Here is a 13,758-nt window from a genome sequence, read left to right as displayed (position 1 = left end):
GTTTGAAAAATGTTTTCATCACACACACGCACAAATCAGTTATAAATTTTGAATGTGAATTTTTGAAATTTGCACATTTCATTCTAAATTTATTGTTCACACACACACACTTGCTGGTTATGGGTCACTGAGAATGCAGAAACCACAGCAACATCCGGTCCTGATGAGACAGTAAGGGCAGGTGGAGTGAGGGAGAGTCTCATCTGTGTCGTTCGAGCATTTACAGGATGCTGTTGTGGACTCCTCCCTCCTCATTCCTCAGATCCTACAAAAATACTGATAATCGTTTTCTAAAAAAAAAAGTCAGTAAAGCACACAAAATTAACATAGATTTCAGTAACAAATAGTTGGTAGGTGTCACCCACAACCAAAAAGTTTTGAATCAACAACTGAATATTGTTTAATGTAATTTTTCATATAAACGCATGACTTTCACAAGCTTTCAAAAATGTATTAGTCCAAGTTGTATTTATTAACATCAGTTAATTACAAAAGTAACAACATAACTACATGAGATAACAATTAAAAATACTTCTACAGCATTTAGTAATCTTAGTAAATGTTAATCTTAAAATGTAGAAATTTAAATAAAGTAATGAAAAAAGCAACTGCTTTGAAAATAACAATTTCTTCCTTCTCCAGATGCCCAAAATATATATTTGGCATTACCCAGTCAACTTGACAAGCAGTGAATAGAATGAATCACTATTTACCAAGACGAGAGCATAAGAAAAGCACTTTCTTTAAAGGAATGAGATGTTTCTCTCAGCTGCAGGTCAATATATTTAGAGGGTGGGCAACAATAATGAATAAAACATGAGAAAAAACTTTTGACTTGACCGGTTGTGTGCGATTCTTTGTATAGTGGATACAAAGTATCCCATTGTTAAAGGGTTAATTCAACCCAAAATGAAAATGCTGTAAGATATCCTTCCATTTTGTAGCTGCCCCTTTCACACTGCACGTCGGACCCGGCAAATTGGCGGAACATTGCCGGGTCGCCTTCTGTTTGAAAGCAAACACGTTCCGGGATTGATTCCGGCATTGAACCTGGGTTGGGGACCTAGTAACATTGCCGGGTTCAGTCCCGGGACGAGCACTGTGTAAACAAAAGCCAGATCTAATTCTGTGTTTTAGTGATGACACATGTTTCGCAGTGTGAAAGGGGTGCCTCAAAAACTTCATAGTAGAGAAAACTAATCCATATGAATCTTGCAGTTTAGTTTAAATTTTCTGAAGACATATTTAGTGCAAAATTTAAATTCAGTTATATAATTTACATTTGTCATTTTCTACACGTTCACTAGTTAAGTATGCAAATTAAAAACATTTTAACACTTTAAAAGTTGCAAAATTAAAATTTACAACCCAAATATATTAGAGGTGTTTAACATTTCCAAGCACAAACTGTAGCAAAATGATCTTGGGATTGCATTTTCATCATAATACTGTGGCAAAATGCAGTGTTAGTTTCAGAAAACATTCTGAACCATAAATGCAGCAAAAGGGTAGCAAAATGGTGTTATAAATGTCTTTTATGTTTCTTAAATGCATTCACAATAACATATAAGAGTTTTCAATAGTATTTTCATTTAATCTTGATACTGGCACAGAACAAAACAGAACAGAATAGAAGGAAAAAGATGTCATTGTTGAAACTGGAAAAAAACTGACTAATGTGTATGCGGGGTATTTCTTTGTAGTGAAAGCCTATCATTGTCCATCGGGTCAGAGTCATTTCTGTGTTCACCAGAATTACATCCCACATAATGAACACAAGACAAAATGTACTAATATATCAGAATGAACTGAGGCCATATTCCCAAAACATCAAGGCTAAAAGTAGCTACTAAAGTTTTAGAGTTAACTTTTAGAGTTTTTAGTTAAAAAGATAATTTCCCTAAACATATTAGCACTAAAACCATGCAGCTAAAACAAGAGGACTCCTAAGTCACTAAGACTAATCACAAACAGTAATAAAATAATAACAAAAACTTTAGAAACATTTCACGATTATTTCCTTTTCATGTAATTAAAAGTTGGGCAATGAAGTAACAGATGTTACTTCTTGAGATCTTTTTTTGTTTGTTTACACAGTGTCTATCAGCCGTAATTATTCTAGTCTGTAAGTGAAATGTACAGACAATGTGTATCTGCTAATGTAAAAATAAGAGGATTAGTAATCATTTTCTGTGGCTGAAAGCGAATAAATTCCAAGCATGATATCTATTTCAGTGAATGTGGTGAAATATGTAGCAGTTTAGAAACTATAGTCATTCCCAGGTTCTTAGGGCTCATTCTTCTGTTCCAAATGATTGAACATTTATCCTGCCTCCAACAACTGAAAAACAATCAAACATTACTTCAATTTACAAAAGCACAAGGAAGGTTTTCATTACTTTTTCAGTCAAACCATAGGAGACCCAGAAAATTCACATAATTAGAATCTTATATGATGTAACTGAAGCTTCTCATCATGTTTATAAGATATATAACTGTGTATTGTTTACCTGTCTATGACATACTTAATTTCCTTTTGAACAAAACCAAACAGACATTTTTAAAACCAAGTAAATATTTTTTTTTTCTTTTATTTCATGTGAAGAAAAGTTTAATATACCTGCAACCCTGTATGAAAAGAAGAGAGAGAACAGTATAATTATTAATGTTTTTAACAATGTTTTTCAAATAAATCTTTAATGCTCACCAAAGATATATTTGATCAAAAATACTGTAAAAACATGAATTCTGTAAAATATGATTACAATTTAAAATAACTGTTTTATATTTTAATGTATTTTAAAATAGTATACATGAGACGGCAAAGCTGCATTTATTTAATGAATCCATGATAAATCATTCTAATATAATTCTAATATTATCTTATATTCTAATATTAATATTATATTATCTCTTTACATCACTATCATTTTTAAATCCAGCAATATACAGTGTATATGAATGATTCAAAGTGTCCCAGTTTCAAATGATTGTTGAATTTTCATAGAAAATTCCATAATAGAAAACAAAAACCATAGCTGTCATACTACAAAAATAAGTGAATAAAGCTTACCTGAACTATTAGATAGTTTCTTCTCCCGAATGTGTTTAAATATTAAAACACTTATTACTGTAATTAATAATAAAGTAACTATTACACTAGAGGCAATGATTGCTACAGCAGTAGGGGGATCTCCACATTCAGAGTCTGATGAATGTGTCCCTGGATTTGTTTCAGCAAGTCCCATGGCCTCACATCTGTGAATAATATCCAGGATCAGATTTGCTGAAAAATGACTCACATCATACATAAATAGCATAAGTGTGCACTCACTTTGTATGTGGTAAACAGGATGAGAAAGATCCGTTTGAATATGTGTCACCTGTACAGTTAGCACATACATGATCTGTGGAGCCAGTTCCTACAGAGACAGTCAGTATAAGGATACAATTAAACTGTCACTTTTGTGTTTGTCTCTTCCATCTACTACAAATCATGCAGCACAATAAACAATGTTTTCCATTATTTGAATATATTATGATTATTATTTTTATCATTTACCTGCTTGTTTGATATATTGTCCAGGGTTACATTCAGAATATTGCACAGCTAAAGTGCAGCTGCCTTTCTCTTCTTTAATGCAGTAGAATCTCTCCAGTGGCCCACAAACTGTATCTGATGACCGAGTGCAAACTTCACTCAGTCTTAAACCTTGGTCTAGGATGGAAAATATAAAGCATTAAGTTACTTGTGTAGAGCCCTGAAAATGTTTGAGTTTCAAAAGTAAAACTGTAGTAGAAAAAAAGAAGAGACAAGAGAATGTCATAATTTGTATGTCACATTTTTATTGGTGTGCATTCATATGCAAACAAATGTTTGATGGATTTTGTTTTTTTTTATATATAATGTATTTTTATATATAATGTTTCTGAAAGGTTTAAAATGTGCATATGTGAAAAAAAAGTCATACAAGGACTGTTTTCTTGAGAACGTCATATTTGCGTTGAGAACTGTGGACTTTGACCTCTCAAGTTCAAGAGGGGAGGGGTCGCAGAGGAGAACGAGAGGAAGCTCGTGGGAGAAAAAGGAGTGTTCGCAGCGGAAAAAAAAAACTGGCAGTGAGTCAACGCTCACGGACATTTTGAGTGGCAGGCCAGTGACTAAAGTTGCGTGAGTTGCTTGTGTGACTGTGTCACGCATCAGGTTTGCAGCTGGCAGCACGCAAGAACATTTTGAGGGAGTTTGGAAAGAGGCTGCACACTTCAACTCCGTGTGAGTCAAATTTATGCACGAGCATAGCACGTGAGAGAATCAAAGTTTTTTTATTCCGTTTATTTGTTTTATTAGAGTGAGAATTCATCCGGAAGAATAATCCCGTGTTTCATTTCTCAAGTTCAGTGATGCAGTTATAATGAATTGGGTAATTTGGTTGAAATCCGGAAGAATATACTCGTGTTTTATTTTATTAGTTCAGTGGAGAAAAAAAAAAGTATCACCGTTGTGTGCGTAGTTAGGAGGCAAGTGCGTGCATATTTTCGTTAAGAAACAGAGACCGTCGAGTCAAGATTTGGAGCACTGCATGGACTTTAGCGGATCCATCTCAAGAGTTAATCGACATCCACTCAACGTCGTCACGGGACACGACGGGGTTGCTGTTTATCATCTCGTCAGGAAGTGAAGATTAGAGGTTTCTATTCTGAAATTGGAATTTTGTGTTTCCTGGATTCGTGAGTACATTGGTTTTGCATCAAAAGAGCTCCAACTAGCGCGCCATCGGTGTACTGAAAATCCCAGCTGGGTAAAATTGTGTTAAAAAAAGTGTTACCTTTATTCATTGTATTTTTGTTTTGTTTTGGGGAACAGTGATTATTTGAATTTATTGCTGTTGATTTTGTGACTTTGTGAATTTGATCATTCAAGAAGAGAAAAATCACACAAAGACAAAAATAGTTCAGAGGAAAATAAATAAATATATGTTTATTGATCTGGTATAATTCTGTGTGATTTCTGGTGAAAAAAAAACACTTGCTATTTAATTTTTCCTGTGAAATATTTGTATTTTCATAGTTAAGTGTAAACACATTTTTTTTTAGTTCCAAATAGAAAACATAGGTTAAGATCTGAGATCTGGGTTATATTGGTACTGTAACTGTAAGAGAAGTGTGCCTTTACTGGGGTAGCGGATAAAGTAAAGATCCCTTAGCCAGATAGTTATCTTGTGAGCCACGTTTAGAGACTACCCGGCAGGAGGGCTACATTTTTGTGGGGGCTCGTCCGGGATCTTTCAGATCATTTCAGTTTGTGTTTTCAGAAGCGTGAACGTGTATGTTCAGTGAAAATTTGGAAGTAATTTATGTGTATACATTGTTTCTTTGAGAATTATATGAAGAGAGCTTTAATGCTAAACAGTCAGTTCCTGTTTTTCTGAGTACATACTGTTGATGATGCAAGTGAACAAAATGGAGGTTAGTGAGATTATTGCTTGGTGCAGAGAGAGGGGTGTTGAGCTGGACAGGGTTATCATTCTGAGCAACGTACCTGCAGAATGTGAAGACAAAATAGTCTATGATGTGCTGGATGCTGTCCTGGGAATGAGGAAATGCAAAGTGCTTGATCGCCATTCTGATAAGACTCAGCGACAACAGTTTCTTCTGATTGAGACCGCTAGCAAGGTTTCTGAGATGGCTATCCCTGCAGAGCTCGGAGGACCGGAAGTAGGTACCTGGTACACACAGGTTATTCATGTCGCAGCTGAGGCACCTAAACAGAACAGTGAAGATGAATTTCAGACTAAGCTGATGTCTTTTCTTCAAGCGGAAGGAAAGTCGCTATCTGACATTCCAAGTTTAGCTTCCCCTGCACCTGTGCTTAACACTAAGCTTGTTGATGCCTTAAATTCCCTTGTTCAAACGTGTCATGTGGCATCGTCTGAAGAGAGAGCTGGATATAGGAAGTTGCGTCCCTTCTCAGGGTTCATTCCCACTCCCCATGGAGAGGATGAGTATGAGGTCTGGGTGGAGCAGACCACCCACATTCTGGAAGAGTGGCAGTGTTCTGATAATGTTAAGAAGCAGAGACTAGTAGAGTGTCTCAGAGGTCCTGCAGCAGACATTGTAAGGTTTGAGAAGACTGGTAACCCATCCGCTACCTTCAATGATTACCTTAGTGCACTAGAGTCAGCGTTTGGCACTACCGAGGATGCTGCAGACTTGATGTTAAAATTTCGGAGCACTTACCAGAGCGAGGGAGAGAAGCTCTCAGCCTACATAATGAGGTTGGACAGGATGCTGCACAGTATGTTGAGGAAGAGAGGCATTGAGTTCCCTGCAATGAATCGTCTCCGGATGCAGCAAATAGTTAGAGGTGCCCTCTCAAGTGACCTGGTGGCTATGCGTTTGAGGATGACCCATAAGTTGTGTGCCCCACCTCCCTTCAATGAGCTAATGAAGGAGGTAAGAGAAGAGGAAAGTATGTTACACCAAAGGAGCTCAGTCCAGGCAAATGTAGCTGTGGCTGCACGGAATGAGTCGTCTGGCAACAGTCTGGCCAATTCAGAAGTTGAAATGCTGAAGAGGGAGATTAGGGGGTTGAAGAATGAGGTGTCTCGTTTATCAGCTGTGGCAAAAGAACCCGTCACTCATGATCGTCCAGTTACGCACAGTTAAGCTGCAACTGCAGAGAGTAAAACACCCACCAGACCAGTGAACAAGGCTAACATCTTCTGTTACAGATGCGGAGAAGATGGTCATCTGAAACGTGACTGTACAAAGGAAGAAAACCTCAGGAGAGTAAACCAGCGGCTCATTAAAATGAGACAGCCGTCGGGAAATGCTCAGTAGAGGAACGGCCTGAAGCTCCGAGGAAGACGCGTTCCACAAAGTGCAAAAGAGCCAGAGTTGAATTGGTAGACCTTCCGAGCGGGTTAGTGGGACCTAGCTCTGTCCTTCCCATCCAGGTTGAAGGTATCTACACTAAGGCCTTACTGGATAGTGGATCGCAGGTCACACTGCTGTACAGATCATTCTATGAGAAACACTTGAAGCATCTGCCATTGACACCAATAGAAAATTTGGAAATATGGGGATTGAGCTCACAGAGATACCCTTATGATGGCTGCTTGGCTTTAAGGCTAGAGTTTCCAGGATCTGTAGCAGGAGTGGCAGAATCCATAGATGCACTTGTGTTGGTCTGTCCTGACCCTGTCATGAAAGGAGATGTCAACATTCTGGTGGGAACAAACACGTCTGTGGTAAAGAAGCTGGTAGCAGTTTGCCAGGAAAGGATGGGAAATGATTTTCTTCATACCATGACTGTTCATCCTGAGATCAGATCTGCCTATGAACGGGTCATTACTGTCAGCAAGTGTGATGTTGACGAAAGTAGAGGTACTGTCTGGTTTCCTCGCCGCAAGCCGTTGAAGCTGACTCCAGGAGAGAGTGTGAGGGTTTCTGGAATCCTGAAATACCCTGTTACCTTATCTACTAAAACTTTGTTAGTGGATCAGCCAGAAGAGTCCTGCCTTCCAGAGGAACTGCTAGTGCAAGCTGAGGTGCAGTCTGCTACTGCTGTCCAGTCAAAAAGAGTTGGAGTCACTATCAGGAATGTCTCTGCTCGGCCAGTGATGATCAAGAGAGGAATGCCTATCGCACATGTGTTTCCTGTTGATGTTGTGCCTACAGTCTCTAAGCCCAGAGAGAGTAGTGGGAAAACCAAACTGACTAAGGATTCATTTAACTTTGGCGATTCCCCTGTGTCTACCGAATGGAAACAGCGGCTGGCTAAAAAGATGTTAGAGAGAAAGGATGTTTTCTCTTGCGATGAATTCGATGTTGGATGTTCAAAGAGTACCCAACACCACATCAGACTGATAGAGGATAAACCTTTTCGTGAGAGGTCACGACGGCTTGCACCAGGCGACATTGAGGATGTTAGGCAACACTTGGAGAAGCTGAAGGAGGCTGATATTATTGCTGATTCCAGAAGTCCTTACGCTTCACCAATTGTCGTAGTCCGGAAAAAGAACGGACAGATAAGGATGTGTGTGGACTACAGGACGCTGAATCGTCGCACAATCCCTGACCAATACACCGTTCCCCGCATTGAAGATGCTCTGGCCTGCTTAAATGGAAGCCAGTGGTTCAGTGTATTGGACCTTAGAAGTGGATATTATCAGATTCCCATGAGTGAAGAGGACCAAGAAAAGACAGCTTTCATTTGCCCAGTGGGATTTTACCAATTCCAGCGGATGCCACAGGGGATTTGTGGAGCTCCCTCGACCTTCCAGCGAGTGATGGAAAAGACGGTGGGAGACATGAACCTGTTGGAAGTGTTGGTCTACTTGGATGACCTCATTATCTTCGGACGGACTTTGGAGGAGCATGAGGAGAGGCTGCTCAAGGTGCTGGACCGCTTACAGAGCGAAGGGTTGAAGTTGTCCCTGGACAAGTGCACCTTTTGTCAGACTTCTGTCAGTTATGTTGGTCACATTGTGTCTCAAGATGGTGTTTCGACTGATCCCTCCAAAATTGAAGCTGTCAAATCTTGGCCCAGACCCCAGAACGTGACAGAGCTACGTTCTTTCTTAGGTTTCTGTGGGTACTATAGAAGATTCGTGAAAGAATATTCTAAAGTGTCTTACCCACTTAATCAGTTGCTGAAAGGGTGTTTTCCGGCCAAGACCTTGAAGAAAATGAAAGCTGGAGACAATCCCGACCGGATTGTGTACAAATCTTTGGATCCATTTGGAAGTAGATGGACGGATGCTTGTGAAGCTGCTTTCAATGAGTTGAAGGTGAGACTTACCAAGGCTCCTGTGTTGGCCTTTGCCAACTCTCAGCTCCCATACGTCCTACATGTTGATGCCTGCTGTGAAGGTTTGGGCGGGGTTCTATATCAGGACCAAGGACAGGGATTGAAACCTGTAGCTTTTGTCAGCAGGAGCTTGACGCCTTCTGAAAGGAACTACCCAGTCCACAAACTTGAGTTCTTGGCTTTAAAGTGGGCTGTTGTGGAAAAGCTACATGATTACCTGTACGGAGTAAAGTTTGAAGTGCAGACAGACAACAACCCACTAACTTATGTTTTAACCACAGCCAAATTGGATGCTGCAGGACATAGGTGGCTGGCGGCTCTCTCTGCTTATGACTTCAGTCTCAAGTACAGGCCTGGGAGACAAAATGTTGATGCCGATGCTTTGTCTCGTCGTCCTCATAGGAGCATAAAGGACCAGGAGTGGACTAATATATCATCCTCTGGAGTGAGATCCCTGTGTAACCTGAGAGGGCAAGACAGGTCCAGCTGCTTCGCAACTGCTAGCGGGATTATCATATCATTGGGAGGAACTCCTGAAGCAGTCCCCAGAGCTTACTGTAACTTAGCCACTCTGGATACTTCCACGATTCCAAAACTGAGTTCCATGGATTTGTCACATGCTCAGCAGGAGGATCTTTGTCTGGGAGAGATATGGAGAGCACTGAAAGGAGGAGATCTGTCCAAGGTCAACAAAGAAGCTCACAAGGACCTTCCATTAATAATGAGAGAGGGGGACAGATTAGTGCTGGAGAATGGAGTGATGTTTCGGTGCACAAAAAGCCCAGACAAACCTCGTCGTGAGCAGTTGTGCCTGCCCAGGAAGTTTCATGACGTAGTTCTCAGGTCGCTGCATGATGATTCTGGACACCTGGGATTTGATAAGACTTATGGCTTGGTGAGAGAGAGATTTTACTGGCCACGAATGAAGATTGAGGTGGAGAAGTACTGCCAAACATGTGCCAGATGTGTCCAGAGGAAGACTCTGCCAAAGAGAGTAGCACCATTGTCACACTTATCTAGTAATGGACCAATGGATCTTGTGTGTATGGATTTTCTATCCATAGAGCCTGACTCCAAGAACATCTGTAATGTCCTTGTCATCACAGACCACTACACCAGGTATGCACAGGCGTTTCCGACTAAGGATCAGAAGGCGTCCACAGTTGCAAAGGTCCTGTGGGAGAAATACTTTGTTCACTATGGACTGCCTAGACGGATGCATTCGGACCAGGGACGGGATTTCGAGAGCAGGCTCATCCATGAGTTGTTTGACTTGTTAGGAGTGGAGAAATCCCGGACAACACCGTACCATCCCCAGGGTGATCCGCAACCGGAGCGGTTTAACCGGACACTCTTGGATATGTTGGGGACCCTGGATTCGAGGCAGAAACAGCAGTGGAGCCGTCACATTGGACATCTTGTACATGTGTACAATAGCAGTGTGAACGAAGCCACAGGATACTCCCCTTACTTCCTTATGTTCGGAAGGGAAGCCAGATTGCCCATAGACCTGAGTTTTGGTGTGTCTAGTGATGGAACTTCCACTAAGTCTTACCAGCGCTTTGTGCAGACCATGCAAAGAGAGTTGAAGTCTGCGTACGAGCTGGCAGAGGAAAAAGCTGGAAAGAAAAATGCAGGAAATAAGAGAAGGTACGATCAGAGACTGCATTACTCTCACCTTGTTTCGGGAGATAGAGTCCTGATCAGGAATCTTGGATTGCAAGGGAAGCACAAGTTGGCAGACAGATGGAGTGCTGAGCCTTACATTGTCCAGAGTCAAATGCCAAACTTACCTGTGTTTCGGCTTAAGCCAGAGAGTGGAACTGGACCTGTCAAGATCCTGCATAGGAATCACATTCTTCCTATTGGTCAAGGGTTGAGGCAGCAACAAGTTCCTGACAGTGTCCCGAAACCCAGAAAGAGAGTTCTGAGGAAAAGGAAGAATGCTGAAAAGAATCAGAGTCCAGAGCATGTTGTGGAAGATGCTCCTGTAAGGCAAGAAGCAGAAACCAGAGATGCTCAATATGCTGATGAAAGTTCAGAGAGTGAGGATGGAATGTATGGGGTGTGGTATTATGTACCTGAAAATCATCCTTTGACCCCTAAGAGAAGGGACACTTCTCAGAGTGATGCTGTGGTTTCTGATAACACTGTTCATGAGAATGTTGAACAGGTTGTTTCTGAGGATGTTTCTGAGCACTCTGATGAAGGAGTTGAGCCAAATGAACCTGTAGAGTCTGTTTCAAGACTGCTACCAGAAAGTGATTCGGGCAACTTGCAAAATGTGAGCCGAGTATCAGACCTCTGTGATAATGTTTCAAGTGAGGGTCAAGACCACTCAGATGAGAATGTAACGCAAGGTATCTCTGCTGATGTAACTGAAGATTACAGAAGGTCTCATAGAGAGAGAATTGTGCCAAAGAGGTTTACATATGATACTCTTGGGGAGCCAAAATTTGAGCCTGCTGTTTCTCAAACTAAAATCGTAAATCCTGTTAGATACTGTTCTACTGTCTTTTTATGGTTGAAAGTACCTGCGAGAAGGTTGAGTACCTGTTCAGTTGATTTTCCTACTAGACGCTAATGTGAGTGATTTCCTTCAGTATAGACATGGATCTATTGTGACATTATCTTGCTCATTCAATTGAAAAGTGTATAAGTGTCTCAAACTGTCTGGGAAAAGAGTTGAGATATTGAAATGTGAAAAAAAAAGTTACTGAAGGGACTGTATGTGATTCCTTTGTTTCTCTCGTTATGAGGACATAACGATTCTTGGTGGGGGGAGAATGTAGAGCCCTGAAAATGTTTGAGTTTCAAAAGTAAAACTGTAGTAAAAAAAAGAAGAGACAAGAGAATGTCATAATTTGTATGTCACATTTTTATTGGTGTGCATTCATATGCAAACAAATGTTTGATGGATTTTTTTATTTTTTATATATAATGTATTTTTATATATAATGTTTCTGAAAGGTTTAAAATGTGCATATGTGAAAAAAAAGTCATACAAGGACTGTTTTCTTGAGAACGTCATATTTGCGTTGAGAACTGTGGACTTTGACCTCTCAAGTTCAAGAGGGGAGGGGTCGCAGAGGAGAACGAGAGGAAGCTCGTGGGAGAAAAAGGAGTGTTCGCAGCGGGAAAAAAAAAACTGGCAGTGAGTCAACGCTCACGGACATTTTGAGTGGCAGGCCAGTGACTAAAGTTGCGTGAGTTGCTTGTGTGACTGTGTCACGCATCAGGTTTGCAGCTGGCAGCACGCAAGAACATTTTGAGGGAGTTTGGAAAGAGGCTGCACACTTCAACTCCGTGTCACACTTTAAGTCTCACACACTTCAGTCAAATTTATGCACGAGCATAGCACGTGAGAGAATCAAAGTTTTTTTATTCCGTTTATTTGTTTTATTAGAGTGAGAATTCATCCGGAAGAATAATCCCGTGTTTCATTTCTCAAGTTCAGTGATGCAGTTATAATAAATTGGGTAATTTGGTTGAAATCCGGAAGAATATACTCGTGTTTTATTTTATTAGTTCAGTGGAGAAAAAAAAAAGTATCACCGTTGTGTGCGTAGTTAGGAGGCAAGTGCGTGCATATTTTCGTTAAGAAACAGAGACCGTCGAGTCAAGATTTGGAGCACTGCATGGACTTTAGCGGATCCATCTCAAGAGTTAATCGACATCCACTCAACGTCGTCACGGGACACGACGGGGTTGCTGTTTATCATCTCGTCAGGAAGTGAAGATTAGAGGTTTCTATTCTGAAATTGGAATTTTGTGTTTCCTGGATTCGTGAGTACATTGGTTTTGCATCAAAAGAGCTCCAACTAGCGCGCCATCGGTGTACTGAAAATCCCAGCTGGGTAAAATTGTGTTAAAAAAAGTGTTACCTTTATTCATTGTATTTTTGTTTTGTTTTGGGGAACAGTGATTATTTGAATTTATTGCTGTTGATTTTGTGACTTTGTGAATTTGATCATTCAAGAAGAGAAAAATCACACAAAGACAAAAATAGTTCAGAGGAAAATAAATAAATATATGTTTATTGATCTGGTATAATTCTGTGTGATTTCTGGTGAAAAAAAAACACTTGCTATTTAATTTTTCCTGTGAAATATTTGTATTTTCATAGTTAAGTGTAAACACATTTTTTTTTAGTTCCAAATAGAAAACATAGGTTAAGATCTGAGATCTGGGTTATATTGGTACTGTAACTGTAAGAGAAGTGTGCCTTTACTGGGGTAGCGGATAAAGTAAAGATCCCTTAGCCAGATAGTTATCTTGTGAGCCACGTTTAGAGACTACCCGGCAGGAGGGCTACACTTGTCTTTTAGAAGATACATCCGCAGTTGCATCTGAAGCTAACTCTATTTTTTTTTCTCAGGGACAGTTTTTGGAGCAATTAGCTTGCAACTTTTCAGATCTTAAATCACTTGAATTAACAGACAACATTTTTTACCAACAACTTAACATTTTCAGATGAACTTCTATAAGGTGGAAACACTCACTTGCATCACATACAGTACAGTGAAAGCATTCCACGAGGCCATTTGGTTCATCAGTGAAGGTTAATGGAGGGCATGGAACACAAGTTGTGCTGGTGTCATCTGTGCAGTGCCAGCCAACGTGGTTTCCTAAAAAGGCAGCACACAAAATTGGTTCTTGATTTGACAATATTGAACAATATTTGTAACACTTTTTAAAATGTAAGTATTAGAAATGTCATTTAATTTCATAAGTAACAAATTTCTCATACTGTAATCGTAAATAAACATATAAAGACAATATATGCTATAACTTGCAGTCTTACCAGGGGCACACATTGGACAGCATTGCTTCTCTATTTTATATTCAGCATGAGGACACTGACAAGAACAAAGATCATAATTAAGAAGAAGAAGTGTAATAAAAATGATAATCCTTAAAGCGAACATGGTCACATTCTAGATCTA

At 40.0% G+C, this 13,758-nt stretch overlaps 1 protein-coding gene across 1 annotated transcript; it reads left to right on the top strand.

Annotated features, from left to right (window-relative positions):
* The first annotated feature begins 5,460 nt into the window (after positions 1-5,460).
* LOC113076413 (paraneoplastic antigen Ma1 homolog) lies at positions 5,461-6,666 on the top strand. The gene has a single exon (XM_026249062.1). The coding sequence runs from the start codon at positions 5,461-5,463 to the stop codon at positions 6,664-6,666; it is 1,206 nt and encodes a 401-aa protein (XP_026104847.1).
* The last annotated feature ends 7,092 nt before the right edge of the window (positions 6,667-13,758 follow it).

The sequence above is a fragment of the Carassius auratus genome, unplaced genomic scaffold (genome assembly GCF_003368295.1).
Source record: "Carassius auratus strain Wakin unplaced genomic scaffold, ASM336829v1 scaf_tig00020493, whole genome shotgun sequence".
Taxonomy (NCBI): Eukaryota; Metazoa; Chordata; class Actinopteri; order Cypriniformes; family Cyprinidae; genus Carassius; species Carassius auratus.
The sequence above is the reverse complement of the archived record's forward strand: the minus strand, read 5'-3'. Positions and strand labels throughout refer to the sequence as shown.